Below are 25203 nucleotides of genomic sequence, written 5' to 3' on the forward strand. Positions count from 1 at the left end.
ATGTAAGCGAGCTTGCAAACTTTAACTTTGCTGGATAAGGAACAGAACGGAGAGGATACAGAATGTAAAGGCAACTTGAAGCCATGGCAGTGGCACAGGGAATGCCTTCTCACTGCACAGCAAAGCCCTCCCTGGCATAAACTGACAAGGGGCTACCAACATTGGTTGAAACTTCTTGTGCTTTAGATTTCATTTAATTTCCAATGTCCTATTCTAATATTATGATTGCTCTCTGTGATTTAAATGAATGAAGTAATAAGTGCCTTCTAATAACAATGGGCCAAATGTAGAAGATCTTACTCAGCCTTCACTCAGACAGAATTATTATTGGCATCGATGAGGGCTTTGCCTGAGTCAGAAGCAAGTATGATTTGGCCAGATGACATGTAACACTTCACATTCAAAGCATTTTTCAGGCATTGCTTGATTAACCCCAAACCTAATTTATCTACCCAAGAACTCCCAGGCACAGACTAGCATAGAAGTAGGGCTATTATATGGCACTACCATGGCATGTCACATGTATGTACCAACTCCTGCTTAGGCTTTCAGTGCCTGACTGCATATTGCAGCTGAGCAGTGTATCATGGATTATAGAGCCCTCCAAACAACAGTGCTATTTTGTGCCTGTCAGATCTTTTGCCAGTGTTGATAACCCACAGCATTTAGAAGTGAGCAGAAAAGATTTTTTTGCTTCTACTCCAGGCAGAATAATATTTTGAACAGGCAGGGGCTCTGTTCAAAATATTCAGAGCCTCTGCCCTCATTCCCATCTCATTCACAAGCTATTTAACGTCTCCTGCTATCCCTAACAATACCAGGCAGGACCAAGAGCAAGGTGCTCGTTAAAGATTTCACTCTTTTCATTCATTCATGTTTCCTCTGTTTAGTTAAGCTGGTGATACTGTTGAAGGAATAAAACAAACAAAACAAAACAAAAAGAAAGGAAAAAAAAAGGGGGGGAATGACAGCTGGGGGGGGGAGGGGTCAAACAGAGAGTTAAAAAAAAGGAAAAAAAAAGAGAGTAAATTTACAGGAATGAGAAGATCTTTTAGAAAGGGGGGAGGGAAGGAACCACAAGTAGTGATATTTGAAGAGAGGTGTGTGTTAGGGGAGCAATGAGCATAAGGAAGCCAGCCTGCCTGTTCCTCCCCCTTCCTAATCATAGCCTTTACTCACAGACAAAACTCCCTCCCTCTCTCATTCACTCACTCACTTTAGGCCAATCCGTCCTCTCTCTCTCTCTCCCTCTCTCCGTGTCTCTCTCCTACTCTGAGACAGAGTCAGAACTCTTCTCCCTGACAGCCACAAACATCTACAGCACTTATTGCATTCAGAGAGGGAACCTGCAAACAAAACTTCACAGAAAACTTTTGGTTCTTGTTCCAGAGAATTTGCTGAAGAGAAGGAAAAACAAACAAACAAACAAGCAAACTAAACCAGCCCCCAAAAAAACTGTTCGTGAAGGGGGAGGAAAAGCAGGGCCTTTTAAAAAGGGAATCACAACAACTTTTGCTGCCAGGATGCCTTTGCTTTGGAAGAGAGGATTTCTGTTGGTGCTTTGCTGGATTATAGTGAGGAGTTCCCCAACCCCAGGATCCGAGGGGCACAGTTCAGTCACTGACTGTCCATCATGTGCCCTTGCCACGCTCTCAAAGGATGTGCCCAGCTCACAGCCTGAGATGGTGGAAGCAGTAAAGAAGCACATACTGAACATGTTGCACTTGAGGGACAGACCTAATATCACCCAGCCAGTGCCCAAGGCAGCACTTTTAAATGCCATCAAAAAACTCCACGTGGGAAAGGTGGGAGAGGATGGTTATGTGGAAATAGAGGATGATGTTGGAAGAAGAGCCGAAATGAATGAAGTTGTGGAGCAAACCTCAGAAATCATCACTTTTGCAGAATCAGGTGAGTGCTTGAAAAAAAACAAACTGTAAAATATCCTTTGTCCCCAAACTGAAAAATATCCTTTCTGCCAAAACTGCAATTAACTTATTTTCTCCTCCTCAGCAATAATGTTTTCTACAAGGTTGTAGGATGAGACTGGGGGGAAGGGAGAAGGAGGAATGGGATGGGGGGGTAGGACTCTGAAGGAATTTGATTTTTCTGACTTAGTCTTGGCTACAGATTACACTTGCTAAGCACAGTCAGTCACATAGGGAGGAAGCTCTCTAAGCAATCTTGAACATAAAGTCAGGCTGCAGCAGGGTCCTCCAAACTCTGCCTGTAAATACAGAGTACTTGCAGTAAAGGGCTGGATTGCAGATTTGATGGTAAAATAAAAAAGGCTGTAGCCTTTTGGGGAGTTTATGAAGACAGAAAGTGAACTGCAAACTACTTCAGAGACAGCCCTTTCATGTAAAAATTATAGTGGAAGTTACAAAATCAGATGAAGCAGCTTAAAGTTTTAGAAGTGAGATGGCTTTTTTGTGGGTTTTTGCCCTCCTTTTTTTTTGTCTTTTTTTTTCTTTAATTTAACACAGCATCTTCGGCAATAAAGAGTTTCAGGGACTGTCAGATGACTTCAATAGAACTGGACAAGTTGCTGTAGCTGATCCAATTTGTAATGCAGACTTCTGCATACTGGAAAAAAGATTCTGCTCCTAAAACACTCCTGCCAAAAATGTAACCTTGGTAGGGTGTATTTTGAACTCTTTCACAGTTCTTTTTCCCCTAACTCTTAGGCAGTAAGAGCTCAGAATATATGTGTTTAGTAAGTAAAGTCTTAAGTCTCACATAAATTGCCCATAGGAAACAGCTTTAAAGTTGTACTTTGTTGTCTTGTTCCTACATGAATAGGACCAGAACCCATTTTAATTCAATGTATGTGTATCTGCACATAAATCTGTTAGTGTATGTGGCTATGCTAATGCATGCATCAATAGCAGTTACTTGCAATAAGTCTATCATCTAACTAACAGCAACTTTTTATGATGCTGTCTAGCCAAAGCATTTTTCCTGTTGCCAAGACGGTTTTAAAAGAATGTCATTGTTTTGTTTGGTACAGCATATGGTAGGCAAAGTATGCAAAGGAACTCCAAGCATTTTTGTTTAAAAGTTTGCTGCAGCAGTATAAACAATTAAGACAACACTCAGAGTTTCCAGTCCTGAAAACCTGTTGACTCAGATGTTCTGATTGCAGGGAAGCCATGCATAAGAAGTGTGCATGCTTTTAAGTGCAGACATTCCTGCTGGCTGTCTGATTTCCAACTGTACAAGGAGCCCTTGCCTTTGGAGTCCTTGTCAATATACATATTATCAGTTCTTTCAGCATGAGAGCTCAGGCTTTTCAGTTTTTCCATCCCCTCCACTTCAGAAAGCAGAGAGTAGGTGTCAGTGCCAGAAGTCATTAGAAGCAGGGGTAGCTCAACATTAGTTTAGAAATGAATTTATAAAAGCAAGGAAACCTCTAAGCTGTCTACGAGTCAGATTCCCCACCTGGTTTTCAGCAGCTCGCTCTGAGCACAGTGGAACACATATGGCATGAACAGTGGTTTCTCTTCACTGTGTGCGTCGCAATCATTTGTAAACACATTATTGTCTCTCCTGAGCTCTGACACAAAGGAATTTGGAATTTGATATATGCCTACTCTGTACAATACCCTCCAACGGCGGCTCCCGAAGCCATTGGCTCTGGCAGTCACGTGAGCAGCAGAAACCATGCCATTGCCCACACACTGGCCAATCATCCTGCCACCGATCCCCGCCACCAGCCACCAACACTGTCACTCTGCTTGATTTACATAGCGTTGTCCTACTGCTGCTGACAAATTACTTGAAGAGGACTTAACGCTGTGGAGCTGCAGGACAGGGACATCCACTGTGTTCTCATGCCTTCTCCTCCCTGCCGCAGTTCTATTCCTTCATACCAAGATGATCCTGGAAGCCTAGGCAGGAGGGCTGCTCTGTCCATTTTTTCCATACCTGCTGCCTTTCCATACCTCTTTGATTTGGGACAAGGGAGGGACTATGAGCAACCTAAAAACTGAGCTCTGGTTTGGGCTTATAATGGAAATGATAAATCCACTCTGTGGAGTAACTTCAGATTACTAAAGCATATTCATCTACAGCCATTCATCTGGTAAATTGCTAATATCAGAGGATCTACCACATTTTACAGGTGCCAGTGCTGCAGCAACTTAAGTAAGCCCTTCTTGAGATCCTGTCCTCTTGTGCACTGGAAGTTATTCCTATCAAATATTGAACCAGTATCTTTTTACTGTAAAGGAAAGGGAGGCAAAAAACAAAGGCAAGTTACATGTCATATAGGAAGTATGAGTTAAAAAGACAGGAATTGAATATAGCCACAGCCACCACTTTTCGTACTGTGGGAAGTGGGAATAGCATGAAGAAATTTAAACACCAAGCAGGAGAACAAACATGTTCCGCTCACAGCCAGGTTAATGTGTTTCCTGCTTTTAACATCAAACTCACTCTGCCTCAATAGAGGGCAATAAGAAATCAATGAAAATGAATGAAAACATCTCATATTGTGCCAAAAAAATGTCTACAAAAAGCAAAATAAGACTTTAGGCTTCTTGTTTCTTTGTGTATGGCTTGACATAAACAAAGCCTTTAGGGAAATGTCTTTCAGATGCCACATTAACTACGTGCCTTTATGAAAATGTAGTATTTCCATCTTTCATCAGCCATATTCTCAAACATGCAAAGAAGTGGGGTGAATGAGCAAGTGGCACCCTGTGTATGCAGCTCTGTTTTGAGACTGCTTTTTTCTAAAATAAACCAAAATGCAAACAAGAGCAGACTTCAGACAATTATAGGGCAAATAAATGTAGTAAACTTGTCTGAAGAACAGGTGTAGTTATGTCCAGGAAATCAGCAAAATAGTTGGCAGGTACTTTTTACAGCTAACAAATCCAGACAGATCTCTGCAAAACTAATGACTGTGAGTATTGGGCAAAAGTTACAAATGCACCCTACTGTCCTTTGGCACTCTTACAAGTAAAACATGAAAATTACTTTCTACCTGCATATCAAACTGAGATTACTAACGTCGATTAGTTCTGCTGTAAGGGAAGCTGTGCCAGAGTTCTGTGTGTTACTTCAAAGTCTTAAGAATAGTTTTTTGAGGAGAGGGGTCATAAAATTTTGTGACAAGCGAATCCAACAGGTTCAACAACAGAGATACTCAATACTTATAAATGTGTTTGGCTACTAACTCGTTCATTATTTTAAGCAGACAGCTTATTAGGCAGTTCTGGGACTCTGCCAACTGAATTTGATCCTGGCAACTAAACTACCAATGAAATGGGTTGCTAACATCAGCCCCCGAGAAGGTGACAGGAATTATCAGATGGAAATACAGAAAGCTAAAGATTTATGTTCAGGAGAGATTCCAGGGGGAAAAAAGACGAGTCTACCAGCTATTTAGACCACTTCCACTGTTTTGTACCACTTCAGACAGAATTCCAGGTGAACTGACTTGATCATGTGATGCCTACCTTCATGTGCAGAGGGATACATGTATTCACCTACCCTATACAACCAAGCTGGCAGTTCAGGATGGAAAAAAACCCAAAGGATGTGTCGCCTATGTATTTTGAATAATTTCGACAATTTTCATTTGAAAAGAACTGTATTTAAGTATTCATGCTGAATAAAGAACGGCCACGAGAGGGCACACTCCAAAGGCTTTTTGCTCCACACGAGGCAACATTCCCGCACACTTATTTTACCTAATTGGATTCTGAATCCCAGAGATCTTTATGCTTATCTGTAGCTGCTCTGAGTGGGGATCGTTTCTCTCTTCTAGTTTATTTAAAAGGCAAGGATTCACTGGAGTGAAAAACTGCAAGGAAAATAATGCAGGAAGGAAATAGGTAGAGGAGTAAAAGATGGATGCTAGAAGTGCTGGAAATCTAGACAGATCAGAAATTATAAATATTATTTTTTACAAGATACTGAGAAATGTGACCATGAATCATCCTATGAGATGATTTTCTCGCATCATTTTTTAATGCAGTCTCCTCAGCTTTTAGAAAACAAGCCTATTTTCCCTTGTTGTTTTTAGTTCCCTCCTGCCCCCCTCCCTCCTGGCATACCAAATCAAAGATTTCAGGTTTAGCAAATGAAGGCAAACTGCTTCCAGAAGAGGAAAGCCATTCTGTATTGATCTGTTTCTCTGTATCAAAAATGTGAGAATTAAGAGTGGATGGTTGGTTTAAAGAACAACCTGAGAAAGCACAGATGAATCTAGGAAGGTGGGAACCAGTTTAGAAAAACATACCTGAGAAAAAGAAAGTACTGTATGTGTCCATCTCTGTGTAGCCAGGCCCACAGTTTTGTGTGCTAGTAGGGAGTATCTGAATATGTATTTGCCTGTGTGTGTGTATGAGCACACTTATGTCCTTACATGCAGGTATCCCAGGGCAAACATGCTCCTATACCTCTGCCTGCACCCATAGCATTCCTGCAGACAAGGATGTGTATGCATGTGTTTCCTCTGTGCAGGATATATCTGCCTTGCATACATGTAAGTGATTCATGCTCAGGAATTCTTATATCTATATCTATATATAGAGATATGAGAAGGCAATCTCATTTAATGCAACAGAGCTTTGCAACGTTAATATAGGATTGAAGCTTAGTTTACTGGAAGCAACTGGAAATTCTATTATTCATTTCAGTGGGCCTGGGATTTGGGCCTTAGTGCTCAGAAATTAAATATTTTAATGAAAACAAACAGGCAGCCTCTGATCCACTTAATTTTAGAATTTACAGCAAATTATTACAAGTATGAACAAAAAAAATTGCTCTCTCAAAAAAAAAAAAAAAGAAAGAAAAAAGAAAAAAGATGAAGCCTTGGGACTGTTTTTACCTTGGAATATTTTACTGGTGCAAATGTTCCTAAACTTTGCTTGAGCTATTTTAGACGTAAACGAAGAAATCAAATAAAAGAAAAAAAACAAACTTCAACCAAACAAACACCTTTTTTGTTTCTAAATATTTGAAGCCATGTGGGGGAAGGGCTTTCAATTTGGAAAGAACTCAAAGCTGTGGATGTAAAGTGCTTCCTAACAAAATAGCAGAGGAGAGTCAAGGTTCACCAGAACTGAATTATTTCACATTCTGAATGACCTTGTCAGTGTCTCTTTGGGTTAACATTTCAAGAAAAGGTATTTAAATAAAGTCGCTGCTGCTGCTTTTTTTTTTTTTCCCCACAAGCACTCAGGGAATAGTTCTTTTTTCCTGATTTTCTTTTTTGATTTATTTTTTCTCTTACAACAAAATCTTCCTTTTCTGACAGCTAATGGTAAGTAAGCATGAAGATAAGGTATTAATTGTGCCATAATTTCCCCTCTCACTGTAAGAGGCAAGAGTAAGGGAGCAGGAATGAAAGTATGTGACCTGGATGAGTGGTCACATATGCTGGATAATGAATAATCAGAATAAATTGTTTGCCAGTGATCCATAGGCTGAAATGCATTTACAGAAATGGCCACTGTCTAACTGTGGCAATAGGAGATTTGTAATCATCAATCTGCCTAGGGGATAATTACCAGACGATAACACTAAATTCTCTGAATAAATTCTACACTGCAAAGAATTCATCTAACTCCAGTGGTCACTCATTAGTAAACATTTTGAGCAATTATCTCTCAATAACCATGCTCTTCTCTTCACTCTCTTTAGAGGAACCTTTCTAGTAACCTATTTTTTTTCTGTCTCCTGGGGAACGGAAATGAGAAGTGAAGGGAAGGATGCTTTTGAATGTAATTACAGATTGGCACGCAGTACAAATTCCCCCAAATCTAAACATAGGCAGTAGTAAAGTTAGCAACTAAAAAAGGAAAAAAAAGCTTGCTTTGTATGGAAAAACAGTTCACTTACAGTATAATGTAAAAACGTTTCAAAATTAAGCACCGCTGAAACATAGATATTTAAAGCGACAGCACCTTCTTACACACTGAGCATTTTTCAAAGGAAAATAAATTCTGTGTATTAAGAGAAATTAAGAATAAGCCACATTATAATGTTACAAAGAATAATGGCTTTCATTATGAAAGAAAAAGCCTTAATAATTTAAGAGCATAAAGGTAAAAAAAATTAAATATTTTTGCATTTTACTCAAAAGAAGATACTCTCAATTGTATAGCTTCGACCCCACCTAGTATCTGTGTACAGCTTGAAATAGCAGGGCTTGATCTTGAATCCTGCTGCAAATTGCAAATAACAGAACTTCAGTGGCATAGTTAAAGCCAGCCATACAGAGGGAAGGATCCTTAGCCTCAGAGGAAGAGCACCCTGGACCTGCAGATTCCTGCTGGAGCACAGCATCAGCTACCTGATGCAGGGCTGCCCCTCCAGTCCCCCTGGGCCTGGGCCCTCAAGGGCTCTGCCAGTCTCTCCACGGGCTACTGTGCCATGCCCATCACCCACGTGCTGCTCGGGAGCAGGTGCTGGCTGCAGAGTGCGAGCCCTGGCCAGCCCTTCCAGAGGCGGAGAGGAGGGTACCTGTGCAGGCTCCCCTCTGCTTGCATGTTCAGGTTTCTCTCCTAAAAACGTGCATGAGCACTGCTGAAGAGAAAAACAGATATGAGAAAACTCCCATGCTATATATACTGCTACACTTTCTTTCCATTCAGTAACTCCTTCCATTAAACCTTTTACCATATATGCACTACTTAGAGCTTGTATTTTTAACCACTTCTCACATCATTTGCTGGTGTCACTTGCCCTGCTAGACTGCTCCTTTGGCATCACAGCCCTCCTTCTGGAAGGGACTTTGCTCAGCAGTAAAGCAGAGAGGTGGCCTCTCCAATGTTTTGGGAAAGGGAAATGAGGAAAAGCAATCAAAAGGAGCCCAAAGTAATCCCTTGTCTCCTTTTTCAGCCACCTTCTGCTATGATAACAATCCAGGCTGTAGACACTGCTGTTTATATGAGCGTGGAAGTGATGAAGGCATTATCACTGTTGGGCTGTGGGTCTTTCCTCAGCAGTCAGGCAGGAGGAGCAGGATGATTACAAATGTAAAAAGACCCTTGCAAATCACCCATGGCAAATGTAACAGCAGGAAAAAAGGGTAAACCAAATGTAATTATGGAAGTGATACCATCCCCAAATTTCAGAAGTCTCCCTTTTACCTTCAGTTTGATGAACTGAAGCTTTAATCCTGACCGTTAATTCAGACCTATAAAGAAAGACTGCTAAATCCCTAAGAAATATCTGGAGAAATTTAACTATAGATTTTTATTTTTATTTTTATTTTTTGTCTCAGAACCCTTGAAGAATTTATTTTATTGTAGCACTGAACCTTTTGGAAACAGAGATCTTGTTATAAAGTGAATGTGTAACCATAATAAGTCAGATCCTAGGGTCTCAATTTGGTTTTAGAACAGGCCAAACTCTGATTTCAAAATGAGCTTGTCTGAGAACAGTGACCTCTTAAAAACTGCAGGATTCATACCACTTGTGCTGTGTGATCGTAACAAACTAGTTGTGAATGTGGAGAGAATTCAGAAAAGCTTCGTTTTTTCCTAATGTGAAAGCATGCTTTTTATCCTCAACCTTGCACTATTCCCAGTCTCCTTCTAAAAAGACCTATGAAAGGGAAAGTGTTTTTTAATTGCTATAAAACCTTTTATTAGCTATGCAGGTTTCAGGATTTTGTTTCATTCAGAAATATTAGGTTCAGATAAGCTCCCTGCATCTTTTCCTTTAGACTCTTAACCCACCATTTGTTTCTGAAAATGTAGCTAACGACATCCAGAGAGGCTGTTATTGTAGCTAACAACCTACAAGGAGCCTGTTATCCCTGCAGAAGGACATGTCTTAGGCTACCTTGTTCAAACTCACTTCCCTTAAGTAAAGAAAAAGAAAGTAGTACTCATGTACTTTCACCATACCGTTCAAATATTTTTAGTAATGAGGAAGAATTCTACTTTCACACATGGAGGAGCATTTGAAAAGCTATTTAAGAGGGTTTTTGAGGTCCTGTTCCTTTCATGTAATATTTGTCAAAAAGACTGCTTGCATCACTGCTTGCATCTGGCCAGTGCAAAAGGTAATGTGAATATTTGCTGTTGCAGATACGTCACTTTGTAACTATTTTCAACTCCCACTAGGATGGAAATAGCAGAATGTGAAATACCATGCGCTAGCACTTAACAGTGCTAGGTTATTCTGTAATTCAGGGCTGCCTGGATTTTTAGATTAGATAGGTCATACAGCTTTTTCCACTGTTGAGCCAGGTCTGCACACCCTACCTGCTTTCTCCAGGTAGGAGAATGACCAGACCAGGTTTTTTGTCCATTTCCAACACAGATGAGCTTCTCATGCACCCAGCACAGTTGATCTGCCATGCAGAGGACCCCTGGTAAAGCCAGAACTGCTGTCTATGCCCAGCTTGGTTTCTCAAGAATGCAAAATAAGTATGGCAATTCCCAGCAATCCATGCTTATTCCAGACAGAAGTCTGTGAGCTCTGGGGAAAGAGAGCAGCTGGGAAGAAGGTCTTCTGCAGCTTGATCTAAACCACATTTTATTTTACCAAGGTTTGCTTGGGTAGAGGCAGCAAGCAGAATGGGTTGAATGGAGAATCTTGGTTGGCAGCAACCAGCAACCCACCCTTGGCACATCACCTGCCTTCAGGTTCCCTTTAAGTCCAGTTCCCCCTCAGAAAGGATTTATCAGGACTGGAAGGGATAACCTAAAGTTAGAAGCTGGCTTTAGAAGGGAGAGTCAGGGGGAATAAAGCCAGAGTCTGGCTGGTTCTCACAGCCCTTAGAAGTATCCATTATCTGAGAGAAAACTCCGTAACACCCTATGTACAAGGCAACCAGCCTTTTGGACTTCCTTTGGACTGGAGGGATGTCACTGTATGACTCCTCATGCTCTGAAACTGAGTCAGGAGTGACATTGGTGTCTATCACCTGACCTCTGTTCAAATACAGCTGGCAGCTTTGATATAGTTTGATTACCAGAATGGAAAAGAACCCAGCATTAGCCATTCAGTCATTATTAAATGAATCAATTAAAAAATAATAGAAAAAGAGTACTTTCATCATGCCTCACAGTACTGGTCAGCTTGTTCTATCTTTTTTATGAACTACTTCCTTAAAAGAGGAAATTAATGTAACTCACTCTGAAGACTGGCGTCAGCTTCTCTCAGTCTGTGAGAAGCAGTTAACACAAACCATGTGTTTCCATATCTCAGTGACAGTTAAAGTCTACAATTTCACACTCTCACTTAGTGGGAAAACAAAACCAAAACACTATGCCCTTTGGACACTATAATTCAGAAATGTCTCTCTCTTTGACCTGGGAATGCCACGAGGGAAAGCTGAATGTGTCAGTGCTAGTACTTCACAGAGAAGAAAAGCAACAGGTAGCTCAAGGGGCAGCATGGCCTGCCTACAAACTTCAGAAATCAGCAACTCTTCAATTTGCAAGTGAGCACGAGGTAGATGTCTCTTGTGATTTTGCTCCAGTCCTGTCTCACCTGAGAATGGGAGAATAGGGAAATGGTCAGGGAGCCTATAGTGGTAAATTCAGTTGCAGTGGGAAGCGAGGAGAAGACCCTTGCTACAAAGAGGGCAACTTTTCCTGTTATGTGTCCTGCTACTTCTGTTTTAATCACCATTTTCTGGTCTTAGGCTGCAAAGTTACAGTTCACTGACAAGAAGAATTGCTGCACAGAAAATTTGGTAAACAACTGTGGGTAGATCAAGAATAATATTAATGACAAATTGATAATTATGAATACAGTTTCTTTCTCACTAAGGCCAGATATCTATATATTGCAAATCTCTGACCCCAGTCCATCCTGGCCTCCATGCTGAGAAGGAACAAAAGACATCATTAGGGCTTTTTTTTGTTAAGAAAATAGAAAAGTACCTCTCTTGAAAAAATTATATCACCACCATCCCCCAGCTAATTCATTCTCTCTTAACTTCTTCATGCTCTAGTGATCAAATCATTAAACAGCCCTCATTATTCATTCCAACTTCTGCCAGGGATATGAGCTCTGTATCCGAGAAACACCTCCTCACCATCACAATCATCATAATGACATCTTAGCAAGTTGATACAATTATGCCAGAGAACCATCCCATAATTATACAGTTCTTTAGCTCATTTCTTAGTGTATTCACCATTACTATAATCACAGCAAGTACAGTGCCTTAAATTAGGAACAGGATCTACAGCTAACAGGATGAAAAGTCTGCCTGCTGCAATTCTTCAATTCTTTACAATATAAATCTGAAAACTTTTTAAAGTGGAGGTTCATATTTTAGGCATGTGTTTGTTTTTGAAACAATAGATATTTACAAACTCATTTTAAGATGCAAATGAAGGATGTATTGTTATGGAGGGAGAGTGTAAACCTCTTCCCCACATAATTTTCAAAGTATTGCTAAAGAACAGGTAGCACTGGACCTTATTTCCTAACCAGATATTAGGTGTAGATTTTTTTGCATATGGTACATATTGGACTGCCATCATAAAGCATTTTTGCCTTTCAGCTCACAGTGATCACAAAGACAGCTGAAGCAAACCTTGGCAGCCACTGATGCTTATTTGCCATGAGATCCATTAATCCTTTACATTGTTGCTATGAAAAATGGTCTGGTTAAAATATGCTGGAAAACAGGCAAGTGTATTTTCACAAAATATAAACTGAGGAGGGGGTGAAGGATGGTTAGAACAGAAAATCCATAAAAATTAGAGAACCAAATAGAAAACCTAGGGCACTTCACGCCTGTGGAAAAAGTAACAGAAGTCTCTTTAACAAAATCAAGCAGACATACTAACAAGCTCTTCCTGTCTATTTCCATTTACCAAATCAGGCACAGCCAAGAAAATGTTGCACTTTGAGATTTCCAAGGAAGGCAGTGAATTATCGGTGGTGGAGCATGCTGAAGTGTGGCTCTTCCTGAAGGTCTCCAAGGCCAACCGGAGCAGGACAAAAGTCACCATCCGCCTGTTCCAACAGCAGCGACAGCCAAAAGGCAATTCTGAAGGAGCAGAAGATACAGAGGATGGGGGGCTGAAAGGTGAAAAGAGTGAGACTTTGATTTCAGAAAAGGCAGTGGACACTCGTAAGAGCACTTGGCACATCTTCCCTGTCTCCAGCAGTGTCCAGAGACTCCTGGACCAAGGCAAGAACTCTTTGGATGTGCGGATTGCCTGTGACCTTTGTCAAGAGACTGGAGCCAACCTGGTGCTACTGGGCAAGAAGAAGAAAAAGGAAGATGATGGGGAAGGGAAAGAAAAGGAAGCTGGAGAATTCACAGGAGAAGAGGAGAAGGAGCAATCACATCGGCCCTTCTTGATGATGCTTGCCCGGCACTCAGAGGATCGCCAGCACAGGCGGCGAAGACGAGGCCTGGAGTGTGATGGCAAAGTCAACATCTGCTGCAAGAAGCAGTTCTTTGTCAGCTTCAAGGACATAGGGTGGAGTGACTGGATCATTGCTCCTACAGGTTATCATGCCAACTACTGCGAAGGAGAGTGTCCCAGCCATATAGCAGGCACATCTGGCTCATCATTATCTTTCCACTCCACTGTCATCAACCACTACCGCATGCGGGGCCATAGCCCCTTTGCCAACCTCAAATCATGCTGTGTGCCCACCAAGCTCCGGCCTATGTCCATGCTCTACTATGACGATGGCCAGAACATCATTAAGAAAGACATACAGAATATGATTGTGGAGGAGTGTGGCTGTTCGTAGATGCTAGTGTGCACAAGACCCTTCTTGTTAAGTAGAAAATGTATCAAAAGCCCAAGAAGAGGAAAGACCTGACACGGTATAATATTTTTTGAGTGAAACAATCATCAGAAATATAAGCAAAAATAGAAGAGAGCAAGAAAAGGGAGAGAAAGAAGAAGAAAAAAAAAGACTTATGGAAGATCAGGAAAGACTTCAGCTACAAAAAAGGAAGAAAATGTCATGAAGATGGGCTTGAACAAGATAGGTCAAAATGGTGGTATGGATTGGGGATTTCCCCTTCCTTTCAGTATGCTCCTTATCTTGTTACATAGTATACTAAACACTAGTTACTACTAGGGGAAGGAAGTTTTGTTCCCTCCCTTAGTTACCCATCAGGTCAAGCCATGGTAGCAGCTCATCTAACCTGCAGAAATTTGGACAAAGTCCAAAAGGTCAATGAAAAGCCATGTGTATGATCACTGCAGTCACTGGCGCTTTCCCCCCACATTTACAGAGCAACTGAGTCGGTGTATAGTGTTTGTGTTTGTATATATATTGCTATGTATTTATATACATGTCTCTATACATACAGACACAATACACATACTTAACATTGATCAAGGGTCAATAGTGTGCAGGGTGTGTACACCTTCATCTTCTGCACTACATTTACAAAAAAAAAAAAAAGAAGAAAAAAGGAAAAAAGAAAAATGAAGAAAAAAACAGAACAAAAAAATTAATGAAAGAATAAAAGTTACATTCTGTAAAGGTGCTTACAATGTTAGAACTATGCAACCTAGATGGTTTGAAACTGTTTACCTGCAAGAGAAAGAAAAAAAAAACAGAGAGACTTTTTTTTAAAATGGAAGTAACTTGTTTAAAAAAAAATCTTTGGTGAGAGATACTTGAAAGGAACATGTTTGTCCAGTTGCTGGAGTCAAACATTTCTATATTTTGTAAAAAAAATTTTTAATCGTTTACTATTTGCACTACAATGGTGTCTGACCTGTCTAATCCTTATTTAACAAATATTTGCAAGGGAGGGTGGTTGGGTGTGGGAGGGGTTGAGAGCTGCACTTATTGTGAGCTATACAAGAACTGCTACAGCACACAAAATAGCTATTTTTATTATTATAATAATTATTATTATTTTGTACCTTAAAATGAATAGACACATACACCAAAGACATTTGTGCAAGCCTCTATAAAGTCTGTTTGTGGTTGGTACCATTCACCTGTAATGAGTTAGGGTTTGAATTAAGTCAGTGGGTTGATTACATTCAGGCTAGAATGTTAACCAGTTAAATTCAAATAGTGCCCTCAACAAAAAATCACCATTTGAAGTAAGCCCAGAAAATCCCTGGGATTTGGATCCAAAGTGCTTGGATCTGAGCTCCATCTGAGCATAATCATAATGTTTTGTATGTATAACACTAAACTCGGCCCTTATGCACAGCAAATGTGCATTGTAGGGAAACAACTTGGTCCAAGGGATATACATACATATGTATATATTTCTGTATGTATATATGTATGTATACACAAGGTATAAGCACTTCTGGCTTCATTTTACTGTTCTTAAAACAATGAATGTTTGTGTGCAAAGCACAGTATGTTAAAAGATTTTTTGTTTCTTACTGCCAAGTGGGAGGCTATGTGTTCAAAATGGTATTTGTGCAAGAGAAACCTAAAGTGCTGGTATACACTTAAAAAGTGTTGATGTAAAATTACAAGCAGCCTTGGGCCCTGTCCACCATTGCTCCTGCAAACATAGAGAAAATGGCAATTGTGGTTGCATTTCTGTTTGAAATACAGTCTTTGCTGAAATGCTGGCTTTCTCAACCACCACCCTCTAGCATGACAACTCTTAATGGGTTTGCGTGTTACCTGTAAGACCTAATTTTCAGTGTCAACACCTAACCTGAAGGGTCCAACCCGTAGGGCATAGGTAGATAGTTGTTTTTTAAAAAATTTTCGCTGTCATATTTAAAAGAATGTTAAACTTACATTTGTCTTTGGGTAGGGGGAGATGATAAGAGGGAACGGGAGAAACCTTTAGGCCCTGTTTACACTGAGTTTGATAACCCTGAGCCTGAAGCTTCAGACTCTCCTAGGTTTGCTGAACCAAGCCCCTGTTAGTTGCCTTCTGAGGGGACAGGCTTCTAAATGCCTCTCCTGGAAAGAAGTACTAACACAGCTCCCCATCTTGCTGAGAGCACAGTCTGTTAAAAAAAAAAAAAAAAAGAAAAAGAAAAAAAAGAAAAAAGATAGCACAATATAACCCAGTCACACTGGCTAGGGATAGTGTGTTAGCACCTTCATGGCAAGAACCATGTTTAAACAGTGTAATCAGGGCCTTCATTTTTTGTCAGCCAAAACTGTTTGTGTGTGCATGTGTGCGTGTGTGTTCTCTGCGTGTGCAGATGTGTGTGCGCATGGGCGCATGTCTGTATTTGTATGTATCTATAGAGATAAAAATGAAAAGGGAAAAAAAAAAGAAAAAAAAGAAAGAAAGAAAAAAAAATAGCCCTTTCCTCTGTTGAATAAGTATCAACATACATGCATATAGCTAAGTTTTCTATCTAATTTATTCCACAATATTTAGATTGCATAGTACAGCTAATGGGTTATACATTTATGTACTTTTTATACAACACAGTTTTTTTACAGACTTGTTTGCAATTTGCAAAAAAAAAAGTTGAAAAAATATAATTGGTTAAACACTAAATTTGTCACTGAAGTGTTCTGTAAAATATCAAGGCTTTCTGATTTAAATTATTTACAGAAGTTTGTTGGGTTTTTTGTGTTTTCTTCCTGGGGAAAGTGAGGGATACCAAATGCTAGTAGGAAAATTTTCAGGAAAAAAAAAGGATGGACAACTAATTTATCTTTATAAATTTAACGAAGTTCTTGGCCTTGCTTATTTGAAGCATGTGGCAGAATTTCTGTCAATTTTTCTAGAAGCAGAGCCAGCCTTTGGAGCAGCAGGAACAGGGACACAGTCTGTGAGAGTTGTTGAGGATACCATTTAGTTCACTGGTCTTTGTACTTGGCCTTAAAATTGGGTGCCCCAGAACTCTTATTTATATCATCAGATGTCCCAGAATGGTTACTTGTGTCAACAGGCCCTTTGATGTCAACTGGCCTCCTTACAAGATCAGTAAAACTACTTACATGAGTAAAGCTGTGCCAGGGTGAATGACAGGTTCCTTCTGCTGTGGGCACTATCAAGGGAGAGAAAGGATTCTGAGTGAATGGCACCACAGCCAATGCTGTTTAATCCAATTATTTGAATGAGGCTGTTTGCATCATGGTGGATCTGAACACAGTGGTAAGGGAAACAGGTCAGATGGCCACATTGATAAAATTTATTCTCAACAGTGATTGCTTAGAGAGCATTGGAGACCAGAAATCCCCAAACCTTCCCCTAGATGACAATGGCAAAACTCCCATTGGCTGCTAGCAAAGTCGGTTTAGAAAAACTCATGGTTTTTCTGGCTAAAGGAGAAAGACCCTTTAAAAAATAATTCTCATCCTGAATTTGATAGCAGATGTAATGTGATGAATAGGGACTGGCCTGAAAAACATGAAACTAGCCTGAGACAACTTCCAAGTGAGGAAAGAATATAGGATTTTAGATATTGTGAGCATGTTTCATGATAGCTATACCAAAAACAGAAAAAAGTTTTCAAATCAAGAAGTAAGTGTTCCAAGCCCTACTTTTTTAGCTTGCATTTGTATGTGTATACTGGCCACAAATTTAAAAGATTTCTCCCTCCAATCTCTAGCATCAGTCATGGGGTTTTGATTTGTGGTCAGAGTTATTTAAAGTAGGGGGAAATGAAAAACTGTATGATAAAGTAAAATAAGAAATTTGGATGTTAATCAAGACTGAATGATTCCAGCAAAATAGCCCATCCCTGATAATTTGATTTAATTAAATCTTCATGTACTTAAAATAGCATTAGAAATTGTTACCATATTTAAGCAGTTGTTCTAGGTCATGCAGCCTTAAAAATTACTTCTACTTTCAGGTATGACTGTACCAAAAAAAAGAAAGAAAGGCTCTTAACTACTAACACATTCCTTTCCATATAACCTACTTACTGTTTATATTGAAAATACATTTTCAGTATATATTTAATCACAGAAATGTATTTGTTTAGTGCCTCCATAATCTTATTGCTTGAGAGCTGACCACATTTGGTTGTCTTTCACATCTCCATGTCAGATGCTCTGGTTACAAAGCCTAAGAAACTGGCATAAGTGCATGCTAAGATGTTTCTTTGAGAGGGCTGAATGTATTTGTATCCTTTAGATTTAGCAAAAGGAAATGCTTACAGATGCTTGTAATTATTATGCACTCATGGTCTAGTGCCCAAAACTGTAAAATTGAATGAAATGGGAGTTTTGTCATTGACTTCAATAGAAACACTCTCCTACCAAATCACTACAGAGTCGGGCTGCATTATATATACCTCCTTTTTTTTTGTATTTAGTTGAGAAATAAGCTGTCAAATTCATTTAACAGTGACACCACAAGACCATGTAGAGGCTAGCAGCAATATCTCTTAGGCAGAGAACTTCAGGCATCTGTAAAGTTTATGTGCAAAATTAAAAATTGATGGACTATAGTTACTCATGTGGAATTGTGCCTTACTCTGTAAGCAATGCCATTGATTTTCAGAGGGTCTCCTTTCCTAGAAAGTTACCAGTCAGCATCAATAAATTGAGAAAAATCTATTTCTGAAGTATAGGTAGATACAATGGAAATTATTAAGTTCTTTAAGTTAAACCTCATGTCAATAGTGTACATCAGTATAAGAAACAGATGCTAATCCCTTTTCTTACACTGAAAAAAGCTTTACTCCCCCATATGCTCTCATTGCATTACATGTGGAGTAAAACGTTTTCAGCATGAGTAAATAAAATCATAATTTGATCTTCTGTGAACAACTAGAAACAAGGTTTTCATGGGCGAAACAAGCAGCACTTCTGGGTTTTATAGCTATTTATTTTTTGAGATATAATGAATTTGTTAATTCTCAATGGGTTTCTTTGTATTTAAATACTTTCAAAAACAACACATTGACAATGGGTTGAAGATACATATATACATACATATATTCTATATGTATGTATATATATATCTTCATAATAATATGCATATATAAATATAATACAATTTAATATGACATAACATATAATATTACGTTATATTACATTGAATTATATTATATATATACATATTATATATATGTCTACAGTATATATATATACACACACAGCTATATATATGTATATACATATATATAAATTATGAAAGCCAAGATATTATGAAGCCTATTTTGTTTTTATCATTTTGTGTTTTGTTGTTGATATTATTATTATTATTGTTATTATTATTATTTTGCATAATACATGCAGTGCTTTAACCAATGTCTGTTTGGCTAATGTAATTAAAGTTGTTAATTTATATGAGTACATTTCAACTATGTCAATGGTTTCTTAATATTTATTGTGTAGAAGGACTGGTATTTTTTTTATTTACATTATGTTTAAAGAGGTAACAGTTTGATATGTTCTCATTTGTTTATATTAGAAGTTATTTATTTTCACAGCATTCCGTCTGGTATTTTGATATTTGGAAGGCATGCTACCTATACTTTGTACAGTTAGTGGGCAGTATTCAGCAGCTCCCAGTAGATTTTTAGGCCCTATATTAAGTAAAAGACTTATTTGGGCTTTTTATTTTAGATTTTTCCTATTGGTTTGCCAGGACCACTCAGTGCACTTATTGCCAGACACTCTGCCTGCGTGACCAATTTATTCCTACTGTATTTACCCAGGACAGAGGACCAAAACCACCTCTGGTGTAAGTCCAGTGACTTCAGTGAAGTTATACCAGAGATGTATTTGGCTCACAGAGAAAATGCTTGTGCAAATCAATGCAAAGAAAAGGCAGAAAGAAAGAGTCTTTGCATTTGGAACGGGATTTCAACATGTTAAAAATGTTTGGATCAGCTGTTACTTTATTTTACTTTGTTCTTTTTGTTATTTTGCTCTTTCTTATACAACAGCAGCAACAACACAAGTGAAATAAATAAAGGGAGTTTCACCAAGCCTTGTGTAATTGTTCCTTAATATGCATTCCTTGCTGGGAAATTCATGGAACTTGGGAAATTATGCCTCTTTGGATTGAACAGTATTTATCTTTCTCTTCAATGTGAATATGTTAAATGGACATTTGAATTCATGGCCCAACAGGTAATGGAATTTTAGGTTGTTCACTTCTCCTTGTGAAACACATGGAGTACAAAAGCTAAAGCCAACTGCAATTTCCCATTGCCTGTAGACTGTTAGGTCTTCAGCTACCATCACCACAATTCCCTTTAAATAATCCAGAAGGAGATGCTTACACAGATAAAAGGGGAATTTTCATTACTGAGAAAAAAAAAAAAAAAAAATTGGAAAGCTGTCAGTTCACATGGGTTAGTTTATAAATTGATAGGTAGTCAGATGAAATTATCAGAGGCTTGATTACAAGCATCTGATCACTTTTCTGAGTGAGAAATTATCTGAGTACCCTCATATTTGAAAGCAGGGTGAATTTATGAAGGATTTGCACCAGTCATTGCATTCCTATGGTGATAAATGGGCTCTTGCTACATTCCACACATTGTCAGTGGGGTGAAAATTCTGAAGTTGATCTTTAAGCAGATTTTTTGCATAGTACTCAAGCATAGGCCATCACAGCTATCAACAGGCCTTTAAATAATTAGGCACTGAAAACTGTTCTACAAAGCTTGGAGAACTGAATTGGTTTCCTCTTACTGAAAATATATTTTAAAAAAAGCAATGCAATCAGTGCTAGAGAAAGCATTTGTTTCAGAAACTACAAAGACATGTTTGAATATATGCTTTCTTCCCTTCATTTTGATGTCTGTGATACAGTTGGACTCAGTGATCATAAAGGTCTTTCCAGCCTACATTATTATATTATTATTATTGCCAGAAAAGACAAATCCAACTGGATTTGGAAGTTGCTCTAAGAGAATAAAACTCTAAGAGTTACTTGATTCCAACTGCTGGTGTATTAAGCTGGTACAACTGAAGCTTACACTTCAGGTGTAAAACAGAAAGTTATTATTTCTATTTCATGACACAGAATACAGTACTAGATAGTGCAATCCAGATGTTTTCCATTTTCTCCAGCTATTTTATTTCCTTTTTACTTTAAGAATGCTGTTGAGAACTGTTTCTATTGTACAAGCTTGTTGAAATGCTCCATTTGAAAAGAACAGCGGAGAACTAAGAACTGCCTTTTTCACAAGTAGAACAATATGCTAATACTAAAATACAACCCTATCCTAAACAAATTAGACCAAGTTAATAATATACAAAGGCAGATAACAGCAAATTATTCTGGTAATCAGATATGTGGATAGTTTCTACTCAGTGTGGATATCTTACCTTAGAGAGCATCTTCACAGTGATGCTTGGGCTATTGAATCACTGGGTTAGTTTCAGTGCATATAACAAAACTTTCCATGCTTGTCAGTGGGCTAACAGAATCAAAGTTTTGATAGTTCATGGCTAGATAGATATGGCTGCTCTCAGTGATTAATTTCTTACTTAAGTTTGTCTCTCTCCTAGAAATACAAACACAGACTGATTTGAAGTACTGCGTAGGGGTCAGGGTGACTGTCCTCCCTTATACTGCTGATAGAAGTATAGCACAGTGATCAAATCTGTGGCTTGCAAATACCTGATGCACAACTTCTATGACCTCTGAGTGCTTCACGGTTTCAAAAGAGCTGTCTCACACAATGTCACCATATCATCTCATCTCTCCTGCCTACTATTGTTTCTCATCAGCTCTGCTAAAATTGCATTCACTGGGAAAATAGTGCAGAAAGTCACTGTCTGCTAGAGAATCCCAAACACTCTCTGCAGGACAAAGTGAACAATGAAGGTTTCCTTTCCCCCTCCAATGGCCAGTGGCTCTGAGCACCAAAATGAAAGAGCTGGGAGAAAGGTCCACATGACTAGACAGTTCTATGTATCTTCATCTTATGAGGACTGTGAGAGGGAATAGGTTTATTTTGTCTTTTAACAGTGGACACAGGGACAAATTCATTGCCTTCTTGTGAGACCCCACCTACAGTACAGTGTTCAGCTCTGGGGGCTTCAGCTGGAGTAAGTCCAGTGGATGGCCACAAAGATGATCACAAGGACAGAGCACCTCTCCTACAAAGACAGGCTGAGAGAGCTGGAGATTTTAAACCTGGAGAAAAGAAAGCTCCTGCAAGACCTTAGAGCAGCCTTCCAGTACATAAAGGGGAGCTACAAGAGAGCCGGAAAGGACTTTTTACAAGAGCCTGTATAGACAAGACAAGGGGGAATGGCTTCAAACTAAACAGGATAGATTTAGATCAGATGACAGAAATAAATTCTTCACTGTAAGGGTGGTGAGACACTGGCACAGGATTCCCAGAAAAGCTGTGGATGCCCCATCCCTGGAAGTGTTCAAGGCAAGGAGATCCCAAGAGGGGCTCTTGAGCAGACTGCTCCTCCACAACTTGGACACACAGAAGAATGCCTCTTATGGCTGAATTAGGATGCAGTTGGCTTGATCTTAATGAAGGCAGATGGGTGTTACAGACCTGGGTGGCTTAACTGAAAGCAAAATGAAGTCCTGTTTTCCTAGAAAGATCACTGAGTATAAAAGAGCAGATAGTAAGGTGGTAGAAAGCACGTGCACTTTACTGAACTACATATGAGAGTGATCAAAATTGAGTACTTTTGGAAAATAAGATAATTGAAGATAACTGAAATCAGGCTAGAGGTAAAAAAACAATCCTGTTACAGAATGCAATTATGCAATTTCACAGGGTCTTACTATTGAAGGAGCCCATTTAAAAGTCTAAATCTTAGTTCTCAGCTGAGCTGTGTGTCTTCTTCACTGACTTCATGCCAGTCCCAGAAATGGCACAATTCAGGAAGGACACACAGCACCACTTTCAGACATCAGACACTCATCGCTTTTCCCACCAAGAGAGTATACAGAGGCCAGAAATCTACCTGAGTCTGGACAGACAGATTGGTTAACAAGTGACATATCACACGATTACCTCTTTCTTTTTTTTTAATTTCTAGCAGATGACACAACCCTCAGAAGCAATTGAGGCCCTTCTCAGCAATGGCCAACTACCTTAGTGTGAATCAGTTTCAAGTTTGGCATGCTTTCAGATGCATACCTTTTCATGCAAATCCTACTCCTTTCTCACGCTTTCAGTGGGCAGCCTGGTCATTTGTACACAGCTGTTGTGGCGAAATTGTCTCCAGGTTTGGGCTTCAGGCTTTGCTCCTCCATTCCTATTTCCATAGCCTAAGAAAGTACCCTCAGGCATAGGAGCTTTATGTTTCCCCCTCATGTCTGGACAGGAAGAAGAGAGATCAGATAAATAAATTAATTATGTCAACAAATAAGAGACATTCTCTACGAATAGAAACTCCAAGTCCAAACAGGAGCAGCCCAGTATGACACCTACCCTGCCAGTGACCCACCCAGGTACTGAGAGGGTCTGTAACATCTAAGGAAAAGTAGAGGGACTGCAGAGAGAGAAAATGCAGCAACATAGGATTGTTTTCAATTACTCCCATGCAGTAACAATTACATCAAGTCATGATGCAGATTGATATTTTTGCTGCCACAAATGGTTTCTTCAGGGAGCATGTAGAAAAGAAGAAAAGCATAATCCAACTCAATAATCTATTATCATAATATTGTTCTGAAATAGGAAGAAGATAAGTTGTACTAGTCCATCTTTCCACCTTCCTCTGCTACAGCAGAAGAAAACCCCTCAAAATCTTATGAAAACTTCAAGAGGGTAAAAGAGATGGCTCAATATTTCAAAGCAGTTTGCAGACTATTTAGGTATACTGCAGTAGAGTCACAGTGCTGAAAAATAGCCCAAAATTCAATATGATGGGGCAGTAGAAAAAGTATTTGAGGAAAAACTGAAAAGAATAGAAATGTCAGTAAATAATTCTAAAAACATATTAAATAAACTTGGAAAAGAATGAGAACAGCCTGCAAAATCCATAATATCTAAGAATGAGCTAAAAGATGAAATAAGATTAATGACAATAAGGGTCAATGTGTGCTTGCTATATGGAAAACCTGTTTCATTTCTATGAAGGAATCAACAAGTTCATGGAAATACCTCCACTCACTGATACAGTCAGCTTGGATTTTCCAGGAGGAATTTACAAAATATCCCACTAACTCTTCCTAGAGAAACCAATCCATCATGGAATGAAGAGGACAGCACACAAGTAATAGTTTTAATTAAAAGAGATGAATGAAAAGGGGAAATGTCATTAGTGTCTGGCTTTGCATTAGGGACTGTGTTGTGAGCATGAAAATCTGAAAAACAGAATGAAAAAAAGGCTGGTGGCATGGAGTTATTGAATAACTTCACAAAATAATGAAAGAGCAGCTGAATATCAGAAATCATAGAATTATGGAAAAGTTCATGTTGGAAGGGACCTTAAAAAATCATCTATTTCCTATCCCCCTGCCATAGGAAAGAATGCCATTCACTAGACCTGGTTACACAAAGCCCCATCCAACTTGGCCTTGAACACTTCCACAGAACTGAGGTGCATGCATAGAAATGAACTGTCCCTCAGGAAAAGGAGTTGAGCATTATAATGACCAGTGTGAACTAAAAGGGCATCACCAGCAAGCTGAACATTTTATTTGACTGTTGGTACAGCTGGAAAATGCAGACATGGTTTTGGGTATTGAAAGAGAATGGCAGACTTTAGAGTAAAACAGAAATTCTCATTTGGTAGGTGTCAGAGACTGAAAATAATAATTTTTCTCTAGACATCTTGGGATTCTTGGAGTGTGTGGAAGGGGGTGGGTCAGGCTTTGCTCTGGTGAGGTACTGCCCAGTCCCCCATCGCCCTGGCCCCGCAGTGTCTGTCAGTCATGCACCCTGGAGGCAGTCCCAGTTTTGCCTAACCCAGACCCTGAGTGCTGAGAGACCATAAATGCCAGCTGGGAAGAAGGCCCAGGGTGCGTCAAGGTAGTAAGAAGCCAGACCACGAGGCAAGCTTGTTGTTCCTTAACCCTACCTTCATCTTGGAATTTTCTATCCATCACATCGCTGGAACCCAAGAGTTGGTGGCTACATGTCTGTCTTTCTATGTCTTTCCTGTCTTTCTTGTTTTTTCCCTTTCTTCTTATTGAACTCACTTCTCACAGAATGTAACATCAAATGGCTTTAAAGGTTTTTCTGTTGAATGGGCTAAGTCTATGCTAAGTGTTTTATGTTGTACTAAATAATTTGCCAAAATTCCTTGTTTTTCCATAGTTTGCCAGTAAACTTAGTGTGATTTTTACCTCTTGAGAATATCTGGTCAGTATTTCTCCTTTGTGTTTACCCAGAGCAAAAGAACCTAGGTTTAACCCTTGGATTTAAGTGACTGGGGTGTAGAAATAGGTCAAGACAG

At 39.2% G+C, this 25203-nt stretch overlaps 1 protein-coding gene across 1 annotated transcript; it reads left to right on the forward strand.

Moving 5' to 3' along the window:
• The first annotated feature begins 1118 nt into the window (after positions 1-1118).
• Positions 1119-14294, forward strand: INHBA (inhibin subunit beta A). Its single transcript, XM_054274011.1, has 2 exons — positions 1119-1911; positions 12812-14294. Exons 1-2 carry the CDS (start codon positions 1119-1121, stop codon positions 13696-13698), a joined length of 1680 nt encoding a protein of 559 aa, XP_054129986.1. The 3' UTR covers positions 13699-14294.
• Positions 14295-25203: the final 10909 nt, after the last annotated feature.

The sequence above is a fragment of the Melozone crissalis genome, unplaced genomic scaffold, assembly GCF_028551555.1.
Source record: "Melozone crissalis strain CALT ecotype California unplaced genomic scaffold, PUWL_Pcris_2 ptg000016l_1, whole genome shotgun sequence".
In the NCBI taxonomy this organism is placed as follows: domain Eukaryota; kingdom Metazoa; phylum Chordata; class Aves; order Passeriformes; family Passerellidae; genus Melozone; species Melozone crissalis.

What these genes read in the sequence shown, in the direction of transcription:
- INHBA (XM_054274011.1), top strand. Translation starts at nt 1,119, where the DNA reads ATGAGCATAAGGAAGCCAGCCTGCCTGTTCCTCCCCCTTCCTAATCAT. An exon ending in CATCACTTTTGCAGAATCAG is followed by an intron (nt 1,912 to 12,811) that starts GTGAGTGCTTGA and finishes TTACCAAATCAG; the next exon opens with GCACAGCCAAGAAAATGTTG.